The sequence below is a fragment of the Grammomys surdaster genome, unplaced genomic scaffold, assembly GCF_004785775.1.
Source record: "Grammomys surdaster isolate TR1022 unplaced genomic scaffold, NIH_TR_1.0 174, whole genome shotgun sequence".
NCBI lineage: Eukaryota > Metazoa > Chordata > Mammalia > Rodentia > Muridae > Grammomys > Grammomys surdaster.
This window is the reverse complement of record NW_021604622.1, coordinates 4,689,494-4,708,171: the sequence shown is the minus strand read 5'-3', so window position 1 is coordinate 4,708,171 and position 18,678 is coordinate 4,689,494. Positions and strand designations below refer to the sequence as shown.

The 18,678-nt window shown below is 42.1% G+C and overlaps 1 protein-coding gene across 3 annotated transcripts in view; it reads right to left on the bottom strand.

Annotated features, from left to right (window-relative positions):
- Nadk2 (NAD kinase 2, mitochondrial) overlaps positions 1–13,802 on the bottom strand; it is a 38,765-nt gene extending 24,963 nt beyond the window's left edge. Inside the window, exons 1-3 of one of the 3 annotated variants that reach the window (XM_028767609.1) lie at positions 13,296–13,802; positions 1,716–1,804; positions 843–931 (exon numbers count right to left, since the gene is read on the bottom strand). In XM_028767609.1, coding sequence (XP_028623442.1) covers positions 843–931; positions 1,716–1,804; positions 13,296–13,553 — 436 coding nt within the window. In that variant the 5' untranslated portion in view covers positions 13,554–13,802. Of the gene's footprint in view, positions 1–842; positions 932–1,715; positions 1,805–12,792; positions 12,826–13,295 lie in introns of those variants that run through there. The other 2 variants (XM_028767607.1, XM_028767610.1) reach the window with 2 other exon arrangements.
- Between the last annotated feature and the right edge of the window lie 4,876 nt (positions 13,803–18,678).

Sequence of the window (18,678 nt, the reverse complement as noted above, 5' to 3'; positions counted from 1 at the left end):
ACAGAGCTGAGCCTGCTGTACTGTGCTGAGCCTACTGTACAAAGCTGAGCCTGCTGTACGGTGCTGAGCCTGTTGTATTGTGCTGAGCCTGCTGTACAGTGCTGAGCCTGTTGTACTGTGCTGAGCCTGCTGTACAGAGCTGAGCCTGCTGTACTGTGCTGAGTCTGTTGTGCTATGTTGTGCCTCTTGCAGTGATTTAGGATTTCAACAGTGCCAGGACAGGCAGAAAAATGTTTACATTAGAAGGCTGTACTGCATGTTAGGACAGCTGGCAGAATTTCTCACCTTAACAACCCATCAAATGACAATAATGTCACCAAACTGGACATCGTTGTCCAGGATTGGGCTCTAATCCCAAACATCTTTCCTGATCTATTAAACCAGTTCAAAGATTTATGATATTTAAGTAAAAACATATCCAACCATATCCAATTTAATATGTTCTCTCCAACAACTACTTTCAAGTGAAGGCTGGAAAAACGGCCACTAATAGTTACAATACTCAAGAAGAAGTACATTTTGGTATGATGAGGCTAAACAATGATAACCTCAATACAGTTTCACCGTTGGCTCTTTATTAAGGCTGCCGTAATTCAATCAAACGACACTCACAAAGCATCTTTTCAATTTAAAGGTGAGAGCTTCAAACTACGACTAAAGAAAACACAGAAAACCGCACAGCATCAAGAATTATGAATAACATTAAGAAAAAAATGCAACAGCAAACAAAACAACTACAGCAAAAAACTGTCTCACGGGACTTGCAGGATTTAAAACAGCTGGACTGCAGGAACCTGGAAAAGCAGCCCGCGCCCTCTGCCCTGTCTCTGGGAATCAGTTACCTCCTGCAGCTATGACAGCATCTGCCCATCGAACCGTCTCTTCATCGTACTCCCTCCGCTTCACCAGGCGAACCTCAATCCCTTCATCCCTAGGATAAGAAGTTGCACACGGTTTCCTCTGGTGACATATCTAAGACACGGACATTTTCTAAGAGGCAGAGTCTTACCAAAATCATCATCATCATCATTATTAGAAACAAATCTAGGTGTAATTCACAGAGTTAGCATATATAGCCAATTAACTATGACAAGTCGGGAAGCAAATAAACAAACGCTGACAACCAAGTCTCCACGGGACTTAAAACAAACTTTAAAACCACTGACAGTAATGCTGATTGATCAGATTTCACTTTCCTGTTTCTGATGCTGAGATTTAATACAAAAGTGTTCTTATACTCATTACATAAAACTTACATATTCATTAAAAACAACTATGACCTGAAATTCAACAAGTATTCATTGAGCTGCAGATGCTCAGAGTATTTGGTGATTAGCACGTTCTTAGATTCCTCTTCTACAGTCACTTAAACTGATTCGACTGCAAGCTAGAGAGTCTACAATGGTCATTTTTAGACCCAGTAATACTTTAATGAACACTCGTACCTACTACTCACACAGTGGAAGCCTGCTGAGGACTGAACGAACTGAGGAGACTGTGCTTAGGAGACAGTTACTGAAAATATTTGAATTTTAAGAGTAAGACAAAAATTTCCTTAGAAAAAATGATAAAGTTTGGTCTTTTGAGTGCAATAAAATTTTCTGGAAATGTGCCAAGTTTTACTAACAGTCTAAGACTTAGCTGTGAGCACAAATATGATTTTCAGGATTCTTGAATGTAAACTCCCCTGTAAGACCCCCATCGCATGGACTTACCGTAAACTATCAATTATGTGTTCTACATTTTTGGTGTGTATATGATGTCGCTCAAGTAGTCCACTGTAGCTCGAGCCTTTCAATGCAAGCTACCAAAAGAAAAGAAATGCTATTTTACATCAAAATATTACATATAATACAATGTCATTTAAAAGCCCTACATAAAATAAAAAAATCCAAGGCCCATGTTAGTAACTCTCTATGAAACTACAAGTTCAAACTCAACTAAAGGGCCGTCTTCAGAAAAATCGTAACTTTAGTATCAAATGCAGATCAGGTTTTGTGAATTCTGTAGTCAACAGTTTCCAAAAGGCACACTCTATACGGCTTCTTAAATGCCTCTACCAGGGTACACTGGCTATCTGCAGGCCAAAGACAAGCTATCACTGTCATAGGCAGTGAGGTGACCTTTGGCCCACTTGGATGTGCTGTCTTGTGTTCACATTTATGGACCCAGTTTGTATTTTGCCCTGCGTCATCTAGCAAAGAGCTGGGTACGTCTCTGAGGAAGGATACTGTTCTGATACACAGAAATATTCTTCACGCATTGTTCTTCCTACTTGACTCCAGTGTGTATCTTCTTACCATTAATACTCTAAAGACAAGTAATCTAAAAAGTAAAATGTAAAGTATGTGTCCAATATGAAATCTAAATAGTATCACTACTTAATTACAGGGTAAAACTAAGTTCTAAGAAGTAATTTCGTATGTATTTTACTTTGGGGAATGGCTGAATCACAGTCTCACTGTGTAGCAGAGGATAGCCTCAAACTTCTACTTTTCCTCAGCCTCCCAAGTATTTCTGATACCAGTGTGTGCCACCATGTCTGGCTTGTGCTTTACTTTGTAAAAAAATAAAAAAATAAAAAACACTTATTTTTGACAACTGTATTTTGCTTTTGCGAGATTACAAACATAACACTAATGTAGAAGGCATTTTAAGAAGAATAAAATCAGATGTCTTATTTCTTTCCCAGTATTTTCTTTATAAATATAGCACTAAGAACTGCTTAAAGTATTTTTTTTTCTTCTTCTACACTTAAGAGAACTGTATGAACCCTAAAAGAGCAAAGAAAATATTTGGCTGTCACGAAAATTAACAGATGAATACTAAATTATATCAGAGAGCCACACAAGCTGAACTGCTGGCCATTAGAATAATTACATTCAGCCCAAATCAGCAGTGATCACAGCGCTAACTAGAAACGCTTCGCTCACCTCACCCAAATGAACACAAATCATTGGTCTCTGATTAAGGACGAGCACCTTGAGGTTTCTGTCCCTCATTATTCCAGTATAAAACTTCACATCAACCACCTCTCAAGGAGAATGACCCAAAAGGCCTTCCTTCTCTACCCTCTCCTCCATGACACCCTGTACCAGAACTACAAAAGACATCTGTACACGGATGCTCTGGATTCCTAACTGCTCTCTCAAGCACTAAAGAGTTTGGACTCGGCGTAAATTGGCCCACATACCTCTTTTCATGTGTTCAATACCAAGCCTTAAGTTTCCTCTCTGAGGACTCCTCGCCTACAGCTTAAGCCGAGCCTGGAGTCACAGCTGGACCACCTCCTTCCTTATCCCCATATCCAATCACCAAATCCCAGGCAGCGAGCATCAATGCGCACCTGTGCGCTCATCAATACCACACCGTGGACAACTGCACAGGCCTCTGCTCAGCCTCCTATGTCAGCTCCTGGCCCTCCAGACTACTCCCCACACAGATCCCCTCGCTGACACACCGGTGGTCAGTTATGAAGACCCAGTAAGTCCCTGCGCTCTTTCCTCTGTACTTGCTGGAACACTTTCCCTCCTGGCTCTCCTCAGCCTTGCAGCATGACAGCCTAACTACTGACAAAGCTGAGGCCCTGAGCGTGTCCATCACCCTCAGATACAAAGCCAATTACTCTTTCCCAGAGTCTATTTGTTCCCTCCACACTGAATTTGCTACACCTAAAATTACCATGCATGTATTTTCTAAAAACCTGTTCATGTCCCCTTACTAGAATATAATTAATACAACAGTGATCTTCTGTTGTTCCGTGTACCCTCAGGATCTGATTACTGCATAAGCATTTGCTGAGTGAATTCATTCATTCATTCATTCATTCATTCATTCATTCATGTTTTGGCCTTTTTAGGGGAGGTTGGGCAGCTAGCGATCCGTGTCTTAGAAAAGCAACAACAGTGCATAAGCAGATTCCAAGGACAACTTGAGTGACAGGTTGCCTGCAAAGCTGGCAGTCTCTACCTGGTCAGGACTGAGGAAAGAGGCCAAGAAGTGGAGGGAATAAATTATTTTGTTATAGTAACACCACACATGATTTCACTTTAGGATTGAACACTTTACAAAGCTAAAAATTAAGATTTTAAAAATGTAATGTGTGCAAATATTTGAGTACTCAACTACTGTTTATTTAAACTTTAGTTAAACTCAATTATATTTATTAAATGGGAACTACAAATAGCCCAGAATGATGACACATATTTTAAAGGGACAATAAGTCTTTCAGAATACTGTCACTGAATTTATCGTTTCTCACTTGCTAGAAATAAAACTAAGGTTTCTGGCCTCCAGACTTCAATCATCTGTCCAAATACTGGCTCTTTTGTTCCAACTTTTGGTTTCGATCATATGAACATACATTCTGGAACAAAAGACATAAACAGGCTAAGAAATTTCAGTTCTTACTTCCTGGTTCTCAGCAGGCTGCTGGAAATTAAGATAAAGATTAGCCTTGGAGCAGCAATGTCTTTATCTCAAATTTCTCCTTGTGAAAACACTCTCAACCTGAGGGTCAACATTCTCCCAGAGAATGCAATTGCCTGTAGTATTTTCTCTAACATACTAGCTGGTAGAGTAGCTGGTGAAGCAGGTGGAGTAGCTGGTGAAGTAGCTGGTGTTGGTGGAGTAGCTGGTATAGTTGGTGGAGTAGCTGGTATAGCTGGTGGAATAGCTGGTAGAGCTGGTGGAGGAGGTGGTGGAGTAGCTGGTGGAGCTGGTGGAGTAGCTGGGTTCACTAACAAGGACTAGCCACACTAATCAGATGCATGTCGAAACATTTTAGGAAACACGTTAGAAACAGCAACTAAAATATCCTGAACCACCATGTAAGCAACACTCACACTAGTGTAAAACACAAATTGGTAGAACAGACAGCTATATCACTGAAAATAATGTGGTCTCAAACACCTAAAAACTCATCTTAATCAGAAAAAAAAAAAATCAAGTATGAATTCTTATAAAATGGTTGACAATTTAAAAGTTCGAGAAATTTAGAATTCATTCTCAATTTTGTAATGTCTCATATTACATATTCAAAAACATACTCATTTCTAGTATTTTTCAAAAATCCCTGCCTTATTTCCATTAAAGAAATAAATGAATGGTTATTCAAGTTGGACAAAGTAAAAGAATCTAAAAGCATTCACAGACAGACTATCTCATCATACACACCAGTTTCTCCTACACAAATCACCCAAGCCCAACACCCCTTCTCTCACTGCCTTGGTGTTAACGCGCACAGCAGTATCAGAGAATAAAAACTGAGGGCAGATTTGCCACATTTTACAGGGGTTTTAAATGTGCAATTTTCTAAATGGTCTTCAGCATTTTTACTTCTTAACTTGCCTTAAATTAAACTCATTACAATTACAAATTTTTAAAACTTGCTTTACCGGTCAGTCAAATGCTATTACTTTGGACTCTTTAATTTCCATGAAAGGTCAGTAAAGAGTCTCCTTACCGCGCATGAAATACACAGCTGTGTAGGATAATGGAAGTTTGCTATGTAAACTCACTAGGTATGGTTCAAGCATCCTTTTACACACTAACTAGGTGGCTTGCTATTACTCAAAACTGCCTGGGCAGTGTGTGCGGCCTTTTCAGCAGCTACAAAATGAACTGCTCACCCCTCGCCGGCAGCACAGCCTCCTGCAGACCTGTCTGGCTAAAACTCACTGATCCTGGATCATTTCTCCTCTACTTCATCTCACAGACGCTCACTTCCCGTCCTCCGTACTGGTTTTGATCTTCTGTGTGCCCTCCCCGTGTGAGTATGGGCAAGGCTCCATCTCTGGCCTCTTAGCTGCGTTCACTTCTTTACTGACTTATCTCCAACCCAGGGACCTGGCTTCCAGAGTATGAACTAGCCATATAACTGAACTCTGTCCTGGCAGCTCACACTCTTTTCATTCAGACTGTAATTCTCAAACGTCTCACCCTAAAATATCTAAACAACTACGTGGCCCCACTCTTATATGCGCTGAGAGTTACATGCCTGTTAATCAGGCATCGTTTCTTTAGAACTGAAATACCCAGCTGTCACCCTCATGTCTTCTCTCCCATTCAACCTCCACAGCCAGTCAGCCAGCTTAGCTTTTTCCTGAGTTCTTCATGGCCGGCCAGCTTCAGCTCTGGACCACATCACTCCTACAGAGCTGAACGCATAAGCTTGCCTGTGGGTTTTCTAAACTAATTCCTTTAAAGTCTGATCAACCCTCACCCCCAACCTAATCAAGACCAGAAATGTCATCTTTGCTCTATTCCCCAAATACTCAAAATCAAAACCTTATCCACCCCACTCATCCTACTCCTATGAAGGTAGACCGGCCAATGATTGGACTTACTGCCAAAAAAAAAAAAAAAAAAAAAAAATCTGGAGAGCATTAGCAGAGAATGCCAACTCTCAGAATTATAGTTAATGTCCGTCTATCTTGTCCAGCCTACCTGTCTGACATCAATACATGCATGGCTGAGCACTGACCATGTCCCTGTGATACATTATAGTCGGATAGAACATCTCAATTAAACAGAAAATAAAATATGCTCTATTTAATTAGGTTAAACAGTTTCCTGTAGCATTTTATTCCCGTTAGTACTGGGTCACAATGTGAAGTCCGTCACTGAATCACAAGGTTTGGTTTTGTTAGCTGTAAGATGAGCTTCGTTCCTTCGTCTCTTCACACTGCAAACCCTTCCATCCTTTAATATTTAGTAACATCCCAAGAATAAAGGGTTATCCTTTCCTTCTATAATACTGGCAAGTGTTACAAAGGCTTATCATCTCACGCCATAATACTAGCAGGCGTTAAACCTTGCTGAGTGTTGGTGATAACTTTCAGATTAGGGGACACATTCAATGCATATGAGAAACTTACTTTCATTTAGAATTGTCCTTAATAGTAATGAAAACTGGTGCTAGCAGAATGGCTAGGCAAGTAAAGACACTGATCATGGGGTTGGTTGGATGGCTCAGTGGTTAAGAGCACTGACTGCTCTTCCAGAGAGGTCCTGAGTTCAATTCCCAGCAACCACATGGTGGCTCACAACCATCTGTAATGGGATCTGATGTGTCTGAAGACAGAGATAGTGTACTCATATACATAAAATAAACAATTAAAAAAAAAAAGAGGCACCGATCATTCAAGCTTGGTCCCCCGAGCTCCATTCCTGGAACACAGGACAAGGTGGAGGGGGAGAACCAAGTCTACCAAGCTGTCCTCTGACTTCCACCTATATGCTGAGACATGTGTACCCACATACAATATGCATGCAGGCACATACACAGTAATAATTACATTTTTAAAAATAAAATATACCTGCAAACCACCTAAAATTATCCAAAAAAGAGAAATTCTACATAGCAATTACTACATAGTGAGTTTATTTGTATCAATAAAGGTAACTTAAAAAAATAGTAAAAAATACAAATTTGTAAATACTAGGCTACTAGGCACATGTTCTAAACCCTACATCATTAGTGTAACTTTTTAAAGATGCATAAAATGTTATATCTATTGTGGAGAGTCATATCAATATAAAACCATCTACATGATAATAGTACATACCGAACACCTTCAAACTTGTAGAGCTCACCCTCAGAAAGGTGGGAGAAGAGGCTAGCTACACAGATAGGATTGATTATACTTCAAACAGTCACCATACATACATACATACATACATACATACATGCATGCAAGCAGGGCCACAGACAGATCATGTGGGAACATACTTGCTACACTAGCATGAGGACCTGATCCAATTCCAGGCACCTGAGTAAAACACTGAGCGTGCTGGCCCTCACTTAGGATCCCAGAGCTGGGGAGCAGAGACTGGAGAATCCTTGGGGTTTACTACCCTCCAGTATAGCCTAAAAAGCTAGCTCCAAACGAATAAGACCGCCTCTGAGAAGGAGCTAGGAAATATTTCCAAGGTTAATCCCCAACGTCATCTTCTGGCCTGACTCTGTATCTGTGCATGACACACACACATTCATTTTAAAAGCTCTAAAGCAAATATGGAAAAGCTGTGTCTGCTAAGTCTAGGTAATTAAATACACAGGAATCCCGCTACTGTGAAACTTTTCTACAGGATTGAAATATTTCATAACTGGAGTTCTAAACATATCACTAAAAACTTTTATGTAGAAGTTGTAAAATAAACCAAAGGTCTTTCCCTCCTTTATCTCTACTCTTCCTTTTCTCTTCCTTTTCTGGATGCTCATGGACCCCTTTAGCTACAAAGTTAGAATACTATGTAATAGTTCTTTCAAACTCTGCAAACTATTTTTTTTGGTCCCTGATTCGGTACATGGCCTGGTAAATAGCTACTTATCAAATACATTATGTCAGGCTGGTGGGATGGCTCAGAGGGTGAAGACACCGGACTCAGCCTGATTACTTGAACTTGATGCCCTGGACCCTGGAAGGAGAGAATCACCTCTTCCAAGTGTCCTCACCTGGGCTAAACCACTAACTAAATAATGTATACACTAAATTTAAAAACCGAGAAAACACATTAAGTCAACTTAAATCTTTCTGGATGCTGATAGTTCTGCATAATTACATCTAACAAGCTTTTATTTAAACAATGGCTACACTTTTATTTACTGGATATGTGCCACCAACTCAGGTGCAGGTAGGACAACCTGAAAAGTCGGTTCTTTTCTCCCACTGTGTGCCATGGATATCCCACTCCTGACCTCAGTCTTGCTTCCCCTGCTGGGCCATCTGGGAAGCCCTGACAGGTGTTTATAATGTGGACATTTTTAAGTTATAGGCTCTATTACAATCATACTTCATGAAGGAGGCAGCACTTCAGAACTACAGCTGCCTCAAAGCAACTACCTAAAAAGGGAAACAAAACAAAACAAACAAAAACAAACACCCACTCCCTGTGGCTGGGGCCATAGCTCAGTGGCAAAGCATGCCATAGCATGCACAAGGCCCTGGGTTTGATGCCAGCAGTGTAAAATGAACTCCAACAAGTTTTTAGTTCATCTTGGTGATCTTAGAAAAGCAACCTGCTTTGGAATGACCAAATCAATGCCACTTCAAGTATAAAACTTTCAGCTGGGTGACCCATCCTTGCTTGAAGGCAATCTGTTGCAAAAATAGGTCGAATTTCCTATATGATGTATATCTAATGGTTCATCATAAAGAAACTTAAAACTTTTCTGGTCACAATAAAAACATACATCAAAAAACAAAAGACTTGGGTCTATACAGACTCAACAGACTTCCCACACTTCAGATCACAGGAAGAGTGACCAGGGTTTGAAAAGCAAAGCCTCTACATTTGTACGGTTGGCCACACACTTGCAGTTAACATTGCCCCAGGCAACGCTGCTAACAGTGAAGACTTAAAAAAATCAGGGCATTTCAGCTACGGTGACATTCAATCTTCCGCTTCTTGAAAGCTCAGGGACAATCTTACTTCAGTCTAAAAGAAAACCCACCGGGCAAGCAAGCTGCAAATCCTGGCAGCTGCTCAGAGGAGGAAGACGGCGAAGAAAAGAGGAAACTATAATGTTTGCTTGTCAGTCTTTTCTTCTGCATGCAAATACTTGTGGAATGAAGTATTAGACTCTTAGCCTCTATTTTCTACATTATGTTACACAGAACTTAAAATCTTTTCTGACAAACTGACAACAAAAATCATCATTTGTTTAATTTGTTTCTCAAACATTTTAGCCTGAAACTCCTTTAAAAGCCCATGTTGGTGATCACTGCCTTCCCAGCAATCACGGAATACTGACAGATGGCAATAAGGCCCGATGCGAGAAAAGCTGGCACCAGCCTCAGGAAGAAGAAGACCAACATCAGAATCATTTCCCCAGGATCTCAAGGGGGGGAGGGGGTGTTGAAGGGTAGAGAGAATGATGAGCAAGATAGAACCGCCTGCCTCTAAGAAAGAAATAACCACAGACTGGCATTTTTCATCATGTCTTCATAATATTTAACATGACCTTGGTAGGCTGAGGCAAATATCAAGGACTTCTGAAAGGGGTATGTCTGAACCTTCTTCCCTCAGAGGATGAACAAGAATTGGAAGACAGAAAACATTAAATGGAATTCATCCAAAGTAATTTTAGGCACATGGTTCAGAGAAACAAACTGCAGGAATTCTCTACACTGAATCAGAACCGTGAGAGGGAAGGTTCAGGAATCTGCACTTTAGTACGTTCTTTGGGGTTGAAGGGAGCCTCTGGGTACTGACAAGCAGCCGCCAGATGTTCACCCTTAGATAGATCATTCTGGTGCTTGAGGCTGGGAGATCTGATAGCAACAAGGTTCAGTTAGGAGGCCCAGGCAGGACATCAGGTCACGTTCTTTAATTTGGTAACTACTTACAGAGGTGACTGCATATGTGCAGGAAAGCGTTATCTGCCCACTATAACCTAAGCCACACCAGTGTGGTGTGTGTGTGTGTGTGTGTGTGTGTGTGTGTGTGTGTGTGTGTCAAGAGGAAACCCAAGCAAGGCATTACCTCTCTACCTAAGAACCAGCTACCAAGGCAATAAACAGAAATAATTTAATCCAAAAGATGTGTCATTAAGTGATCTTATTTTATCCTATTGGATCTGGAAAAAAAAAAGAAAGCCATTAAAGATGACTCCTCTGAGATTACAACAGAATGAGTGGAAGCAAAGTGAAAATTGCCTATTTCTTATCTGATTTGTTCAACTAAGTATTTTAAATAAATCGTTTTCTTTGGCTATCAACGTGTGTTTTGGGCAAGATCATCCTAGCCGAATCAGTTTTGCTGTATCTAATGTGTGACTGTCATGGAGTCTGGTGGGGAGCTCGGCCTCTGCCTCTGGCTTCACCTCTTATGACACACACAGGCTGTAGGAGTAGCTTATGCCTTTGCAAGATCATAGGACTTGGAAGCAAAATCCTTAACTAAAAGTCTCCCGTTCCCAAGATAAGTCATTAACCAATCAATGGGAAGAAAGGCAGAACTCTGAAATAATGCAATACTACCAGAGACATTAATTGGAAAGTCAAATTTTTGGCCTAAGCTAAAGGATATAATCCTGGTCTTGTACAGGCTTCATGGATTAAAAAGATACTTCCTGTGACTCTACCTTTACAAAGTCAGAAAACCAGAGGCTTCCCGAGAATAAACTACTCTAGGCATTATCTGTTAACATTTTAATAAGTATCTACACACACACAAACACACACACACGTTAACAAAAGAGAATGCTTTCATACAAAATCATGTTACCATGACATTATGGAAACCGTAGCCAGGGTAGCAGGGGCATGAAGCAAGCACTTGGGCATTTTCTTTTATTACCCCCATGCACCTATGTAAGTTTGACCCCAACAATGTAGTAAACAACAGAAAATTCTTTCCGTTCCTACCTTCATGACAATAGAACTTCACACAGCCTGGTATCCCTGAGCTGTTCTTACCCAGGGTACATTTAAAGTAATCTCACTGCAAATACTGTCCTTGACTTCAATGCAAAACCAACTCCTATCAGTAAGTTGGGAAAACAATAAAATTGCAGCCTCTTAGTGACCAGAAGGCTGCCGGGGAGCCCCACAGCTATACTTCAAAGCTGGCCTATTCTAACTTCATCACCCAGCGACAGACAAACATTAGGAGGCTTCTCTACTCAAAGAGGGAGTTCGAGTTTTTAAAGACACCATTACTCCTACATTTTAAGAAGTTTTATTATTGGCCATCTCATTCAGAAATACAAGAGTTAAATCTCAATTCGGATGTCATCTGGTTTCCAGAATCTTTGAAGTAATTTCAAAATGCCAGCTCTAGAATGGACCTTGGAAGCTATTAAGCCCAACCTATCAGGAGCTAGGTGAATGAACTTTTGAAAGCTAGCATTACAGCACAAATGTTTTGTTCGCTCACAAGGGCCAGAGAAGTTAAAAAGCGCAAAGGATATCAGTCACACCGAACCGAACCAGGGAGAGCCTTGCACTCCTGGCGTTCAATCCCACCCTCTGTGTGGTAGACTTGAAGAGTCCCCATTCACTTCTGGTGGTTTTCTTTTTCTTGAGTGTACTATTTTTAAATTCAGAGACGCTTAGATAAAATTGTGTGAGACTAAGCATACATGATATTTCACAATTTCTGAAAGGTGAATCTTGCAAAGTCGGGCATATAACCAAAAGGTCACGCCTCTTTTTCCAAAATAGAAACAAAGTACTCTCATCTAGCCCACGATTCCCCCACCTTATTGTGTTCATTTCACTCAACTACACAAACTACCCCGGTCAAACGGTTGATACTCTACAATTACTGCAAATGTTTTCTAGAAATACTTTCCAACACTTGGGGGGGAAAAGAAAAATTTGCACTGATTTCTATCAAGTGACGCCCGTCTTCAACTTACACAGTAGCTAAGCAAAGATTTACAATTTGTTTCTCCTGTCTCTAAAATAAAAACGTGAAGGTAACAGGCATCATTTTAGAACAGAGAGGCGACATATTCTTGTACATAACTGAATAATGTTTATACACAATTGATACCTAAAGCCTTCAGGTGTCTGGAGTCAACAATTACAGGCATAATGGGTGGTTTTCAAGATAAATTGCTAACAGTCCATTTCCCGAAAGTCACTGGGTAGCACAAAATCAATTTTTTTCAAAAATGGGGACACTGGGTTCAACCACTCCCACACACATACACGTCTGGGTTTGCATACCTGGCAAAGCTATTAGTAAATACCCCAAACACCCAAACAGTGTATGGTGTATGGCGGAGGCCCTGTGACTTCAGAGGCAGGGGATCATCCCTTCCCCCATTATCCTGCTTACTTGTTCCTTATGTGACCATCCAGCACAAAAACACACCTCCGGTCAGCTTTCCTGCCTCGCTGTCCCAGGTGCTTTTCAAGCGCCCAGAGACCCTGTCCAGGCGACTACATTCCAGCAGGTCTTTCCCTAGCCAGGCCTCCGTCCCCGGGCATGAAGGGGGTGTGACCGCGGCACTTCGGCCCTCTCTCCGCGGCCAGTGGCGGTGCCGGAGAATTTTCTTTCTCTGGGTGGCTTGGGAAGAGGTCCCCAGGGCAAACAGGGTGAACAACCCTCACCTTCTCAAGGATAGGAGTCCGTGGGGGCGAGGACACACGTGGCTTCCCAAGTCCAGGTCCCAGGAACCACGCTAAGGCAGGCTCAGGGCGCCCCAGTCCCATGCTCGAGGGGCCCACAGGCAATCGGAGGGAGGCCGTCGGGCTTTAAGGGTGTCCTGTGGCCCGCCGGGCTCAGTCGCACCCCTACCCCCACCCCACCACTACCGGCCGTCCCCAACCAGGACCCACCAGCTGCTTCAGGTCCTCCTCCGAGAGCTCCGCGTAGCGGTACCGCTGCTGCTCAAACTCGTAGCGGGTGGTTTTCGCCACCACCACCACCCGCGAGGGGCGGAAGCCGCCGTCGGCGGGGCTACCACTGCCCGCCAGCTCGCGCGGCTGCCCGTGCCCCAAGTGCCGCCGGCCGTCCGCGCCCGAGCCCCGCAGAGCCGCGCGGCCACCCGCCACGCACCGGCAGCTGCCCAGCAGGAAGCCCCGGTAGCAAGTCATGGTCCGCGGGGCTGCGGCTGCAGGCTCGCGCTCTCCGCCGCCAGCACCGTGCCGGGCGCGCAGAGGTTAAGTGCGGGGACGTGCGTGGAACGCGCCACTAAGTGAGGGGGAGAGGGACGTGCCCAGACGCAGGCGCAGGCGGGGAGCCCCCGGGAAGACCGGGGAGGCGGGGATCGGGGCTGGCCCACGGGTGGTGGGTTTTATTTGTTTGTTTATCCGTTTCCTTAGGCGCCTGCGCAGTGGCCTCTCGGCCCGGCCCCACCTCCCTCTTCACCCTTTCCCGGAGGCCGCTCTGAGCCCGCCCCCAGGCCAGATCTATCAGCTAATCAGAGGTCGGGAAGGTTTGGGAGCCCGAGGGGCTGCGGGGATTGGCTGTGGCCGAGAAAGGGCAGGAATTCTATTTGGCCTTTGAGCTGCCTGAAGAAATCCAGCTGGAACCGGTCTGGGGCGGTGTTCAGGGGGTACAGGCAGAGTTTTGAGCGCCTGGCGGGAAAGCAAGTTCCTTGCGCATCTTCGCCTCGGTGCTTTTTTTTTTTTTTTGCTGGCTTTCTGGGTAGTTGCCATGCCCGTCTTGGGTAAATTTTAACCAGTGTCTGCTGGATAGCTGATGTGTCCATCGCTGGAGTAAGACTTGGGGGGCGGTGACCTCGCTCCAAGCGGCGTCGTTTGGCAGGGCCTAGTGGCAAATAAAGATGCCGAGCCCTTTTCTAGAGATGAATTAGAGCTACCGAGAAGGATCACAGAGCATTAGCTGGAGCTCAGAGGCCTAAGCTTCTTGTCCCTGTGCCCGCCAAAGACCATCAGCCTACAGAGGCAGTGCTGTCAGGGAGAAACGTGGAGGATAAAGAGGGAAGGAGTCTTGTCTAATGGTGTGTGTCTTTCTAGACAGGGAGAGAAGGTTGGAGAGGGCCAGACTGAAGGGTTAAGAATGTTTTTGCACTTTGCACTTTTGCAAGTTCAGAGCAGTGTTTGATGGTTATTGATCTGGCTTTGGAATGCTGGGTAGTCCTGGAAGCTAGAGCAAGGGAAGTTGTAAGAATCTGTGGGAACAGTTACACAACCATAGAGATCTGGGCTGATTAAGAACAAAAGGGAAGCTACTCTGGAAGAAAAGTCATAAAACAATGTACATTCTAATCTGTGGCTCCTGTCCCGAGGTCCTTGCTGTGGCGCCCTCTTTCATTTTCAGTCCTGGCAGTCCCAGTAAGTTCCCTCTGGATTCCAGGCATGGTTATGGCATGTTTGTGAGACTCAGATGCCTCTGTAACATCGGACCTACTTTCTCTTTACATCACAGAAAACTACCCTTTTGACTCCCACTTCTAGCTGGAAACATCTCAATGGGATATCCTCGTCAAACCTTCTTTTAGATCTTTTCTTCTGACTCTTTCAAAACATTGCTTCATTACGCCATCCTCTCAGATATATCTTGAACTCTCTCCCCCTGCTGGATTTTCCACTTCAGTTCTTAAAGATACCCATGTCTTACGACATTTAAAACTTTAAAGATTGAAGCTGGGCAGTGGTGGCACGTGCCTTTGATCCCAGCACTTGGGAGGAGAGGCAGGCGGATTTCTGAGTTCGAGGCCAGCCTGGTCTACAGAGTGAGTTCCAGAACAGCCAGAACTACACAGAGAAACCCTGTCTCGAAAAAAAAAAAAAAAATAGCCTTCTACGCCTCAGTTGTTTACCTGTTCCCTTACTTCCATGTACATACTCAGCGTTCTCAACCTCTGGGTCATATATCAGATGTCTTGCATATCAGATATTTACATGTTTCATAACAGCAAACTTACAATTATGAAGTAACAACAAAATAACTTTATGATTAGGGGTCACCACGACTTGAGGAACTATATTATAGGGTCGTAGCATTAGGAAGGTTGAGATCCACTGAAAGAGGTTCTGGACAGAATAATCAATACATTGGTCATCAATACACTCTTAGCAATTCATTCTTGCAGCCAACCTTTTTTGGGGCTCGGGAACAGAGCAGGCTGGGGGCGTTCAGTTGGCTTACTTTTCTAGTCCATGGTTAAGGGAACTACCAACCTTTTTTATCTTCTCCCTGTGCTTACTTCACCACTATTTCCAAAGTTACCAAATAACTGGATGGAAGTTCAGAAGATACCATTTAGCTCTTAAATCACTAGTTTGTGGAGCGCTGGAGTAGCCCCATTCTTTCTGGAGTATTTGGCTAACCTTTCAGTCCCCCTCTTCCTAGGCTCATCTCTTGGATGTAGCCCCTGCCCTCTCTCTTCTAGCCTTCTCCCTCATCATTTTCCACCCCTACTCCATTCTACTTGATGAATCCATCTCGGTTATGTAATGAAGAGTTTGGGCCTTGAAAGACTGACTCAAATCCCAACTTTGGTTGTGTATTTACTTTGTGAACCTTGAACTGGTTGTTTAACCTTTCTGAGCCTATTCTCGCATTTATAAAACAGTAGCTACCTTGTAAAGTTGTGCACAGATGGCTAAAATACCTGACCCTATGTCCATGGTAAATTAGACCCTAGACTATTAGACCCCTTTGCCTTAATTGACTTTAGCTATTACCAACATCTTTAGCCCATACCGTTCTTCTGAACTTCAAATACTTATTTTTAGCTTACTATAGGATGGTGTCACTTCAGTTCAGATGTACAACATGTCAGCGGGCGCTAAATTATATTTGAATAGAACACCCTATCAGGTGCTAGACATTGAAAGTTAAAGAGTCTTTGTTCTTTAGGAGCCAGAGACCATACAATGGTAGAATTTTACAGAGTGCTTTATAAGAATTAAGAGGAGCACATTTGGAAGAATATCTTGACATAACACATAGTAAAATAGTAGTGCCATCAAGAAGGAGAAAGGGTTTCTGCAGAAGAAATAGTATAAACAAATGCGTAGAGACCCGGTGGAGCAGCAACTTTGAATTCCTTGTGAATCGTGAGCAGTAGACAACACTGGGAGGCGATGGAGAAAGCTTATGACTAGTGTTATAGCCATACTGAGAAGCTTGGTTTTTATGCTATATATACCAGAAAGCAGCAAAGATGACAAGATGGCATAGTTAGCTTTGCAAAACAGTAAAACATTTCTTAAAAGACATACAGTCAATAAACCTCTGAAGAGATGTTCAGTCATATTTAAAAATCAGAAAGTTACAATCTAAGGTCATAGTGAAATAGACTTTATCCAATAGATAGATAGATAGATAGATAGATAGATAGATATTAAGAAGTCCTAGTAATATTCTAGTGAGAACACTATCAAATCATCAGGACATTATTAGGTTAAACCATCCCTCAATCATTTCGATAAGTCCACCATTACTAAGGTTTACTATACTGCCTTAGAAGTTCTACTATATTCTTATATGCCAGGTTGATAACTGTAAGTCTGATATTTTTAAAAAAATCAATCAGTATAGTAGAGTATATACTGGAGGTATGATCTGACTAATGCAAAAACAGAAAGTTCCTATCAATCACTAGACAGGGTATCAGTTTCACATACTCTCACACAACAAGGAAATTTTAAAGCTACCAAATTTCAAACTCTAATTCCAGTGAAATAATATGGCAAAGCCAATATAGTTTTATAATAAATGATCCATGCAACTACGTGATCCCTACATCTTAAGCTAATACTACTGTTCCTAACATTTTACGAAAACACTGTCTGTCACTGATACCTGCAGTTTGGAGATTTCCAGAGGTCTTAAATGTACTCTTCCCAGTCTCTACAACACTCATGCACATGTAACTCTGTGAAAGATGCATATCCCTCTTCATAATATTCATATATTCTAGGACTTGAAGAGTTATTTTTCCCTTTGGTTGAAGGACTTCTTTGGCAATAATAAATTTGTGTGATGGTTTGAGAAATGTCCCCCATAATAGGTTCAAGGATGTGAACACTTAGTCTCTGGTTGGTGATACTGGGATAGGTTATAGAATCTTTAGGAAGTATGTCACTGGGACTGGGCTTTGAAGGGTTATAGCCTGGTCCCACTTCCAGTTCGCTCTGCCTTCTGTGTGGCTGAGATGTGAACTCTTACCTTCCAGCACTGCCTGCCCATTGCAAGGTTTCTCCACCATTGTGTACTCTTTCTCTGGAACTGTAAACCCAAATCATTCTTCCTTCTGTAAGTACCCTTGGTTCTGATACTTTATCACAGGAACAAAAAGGATGTAAGATAATATTTTGTAACAGGAAACATTTTAATGATTCATAATTATGTTGAACAATTGGAGTAAATAATATTGAAAGACAATATTTAGATTATCTTTATTTAAGATGTATAATTCGATATAAAATTAGATACATATGTAATAAATTTGGAAATTAGTTAATCAGATTTTAATAAAAAATAGCTTATATAGAAACCCAGAATGTAAGATTCACACTCACCTGTCTGAATAACTTATGAAAATGATTATTATTGTATAATTGATTGCTTTACATTGAAAGGAGATAAAGAATGTAGAAAATGCAAAAAGTAGGGGCAGGAGGAGGCTAAATGAAAATACAAAGTAAAGAAAAACTAGGAAATGTTTCTTCTAATCAAGATGGAGGACTCTTTACTGTATGTCATGTTTCTGTTCTTTGTCACTGTTTCATGACCCTAAAGTTGGTTCTGTCTGTCTGCCTTGCTGACATTCTAATCTACTTGGGGACCTCCTGGCATTTCTGCATAGGTTACAAGTAAGTCTCTTTCCCATTTGCCATCTGTACCAAAGACCAAAGAAGATCAGTCGATTAAACTTATATTAAAATATTTGGAACACACAAAAGAACATTACTTCATTTCCGTTCCAGTATGGGAACAAGAAGAAACACGCCAAGAGATAAAGAAGGTCTCTGTTCTCTGCTTCACTTTAATCATAATGTTCCCTCAAAGTTAATATCCTATAGGTGAACCAATACTTTCATATCTTCTTCAAATGCCTCCTTGATTATATTTCTAGTAAGAATTATCCGCTGATTTGTATTCTGCAACGGAGTAGGGGGAGAGAGAAATAATCTTAATTATCTGTGTTCACTCCTTCCCCTGATGGTAAGTCTTTCTCTTTATACGTTTTCTTTCTTCTTCTGAACATATTAATTAAATCCTACTCTAGAAGACCTTACTCAG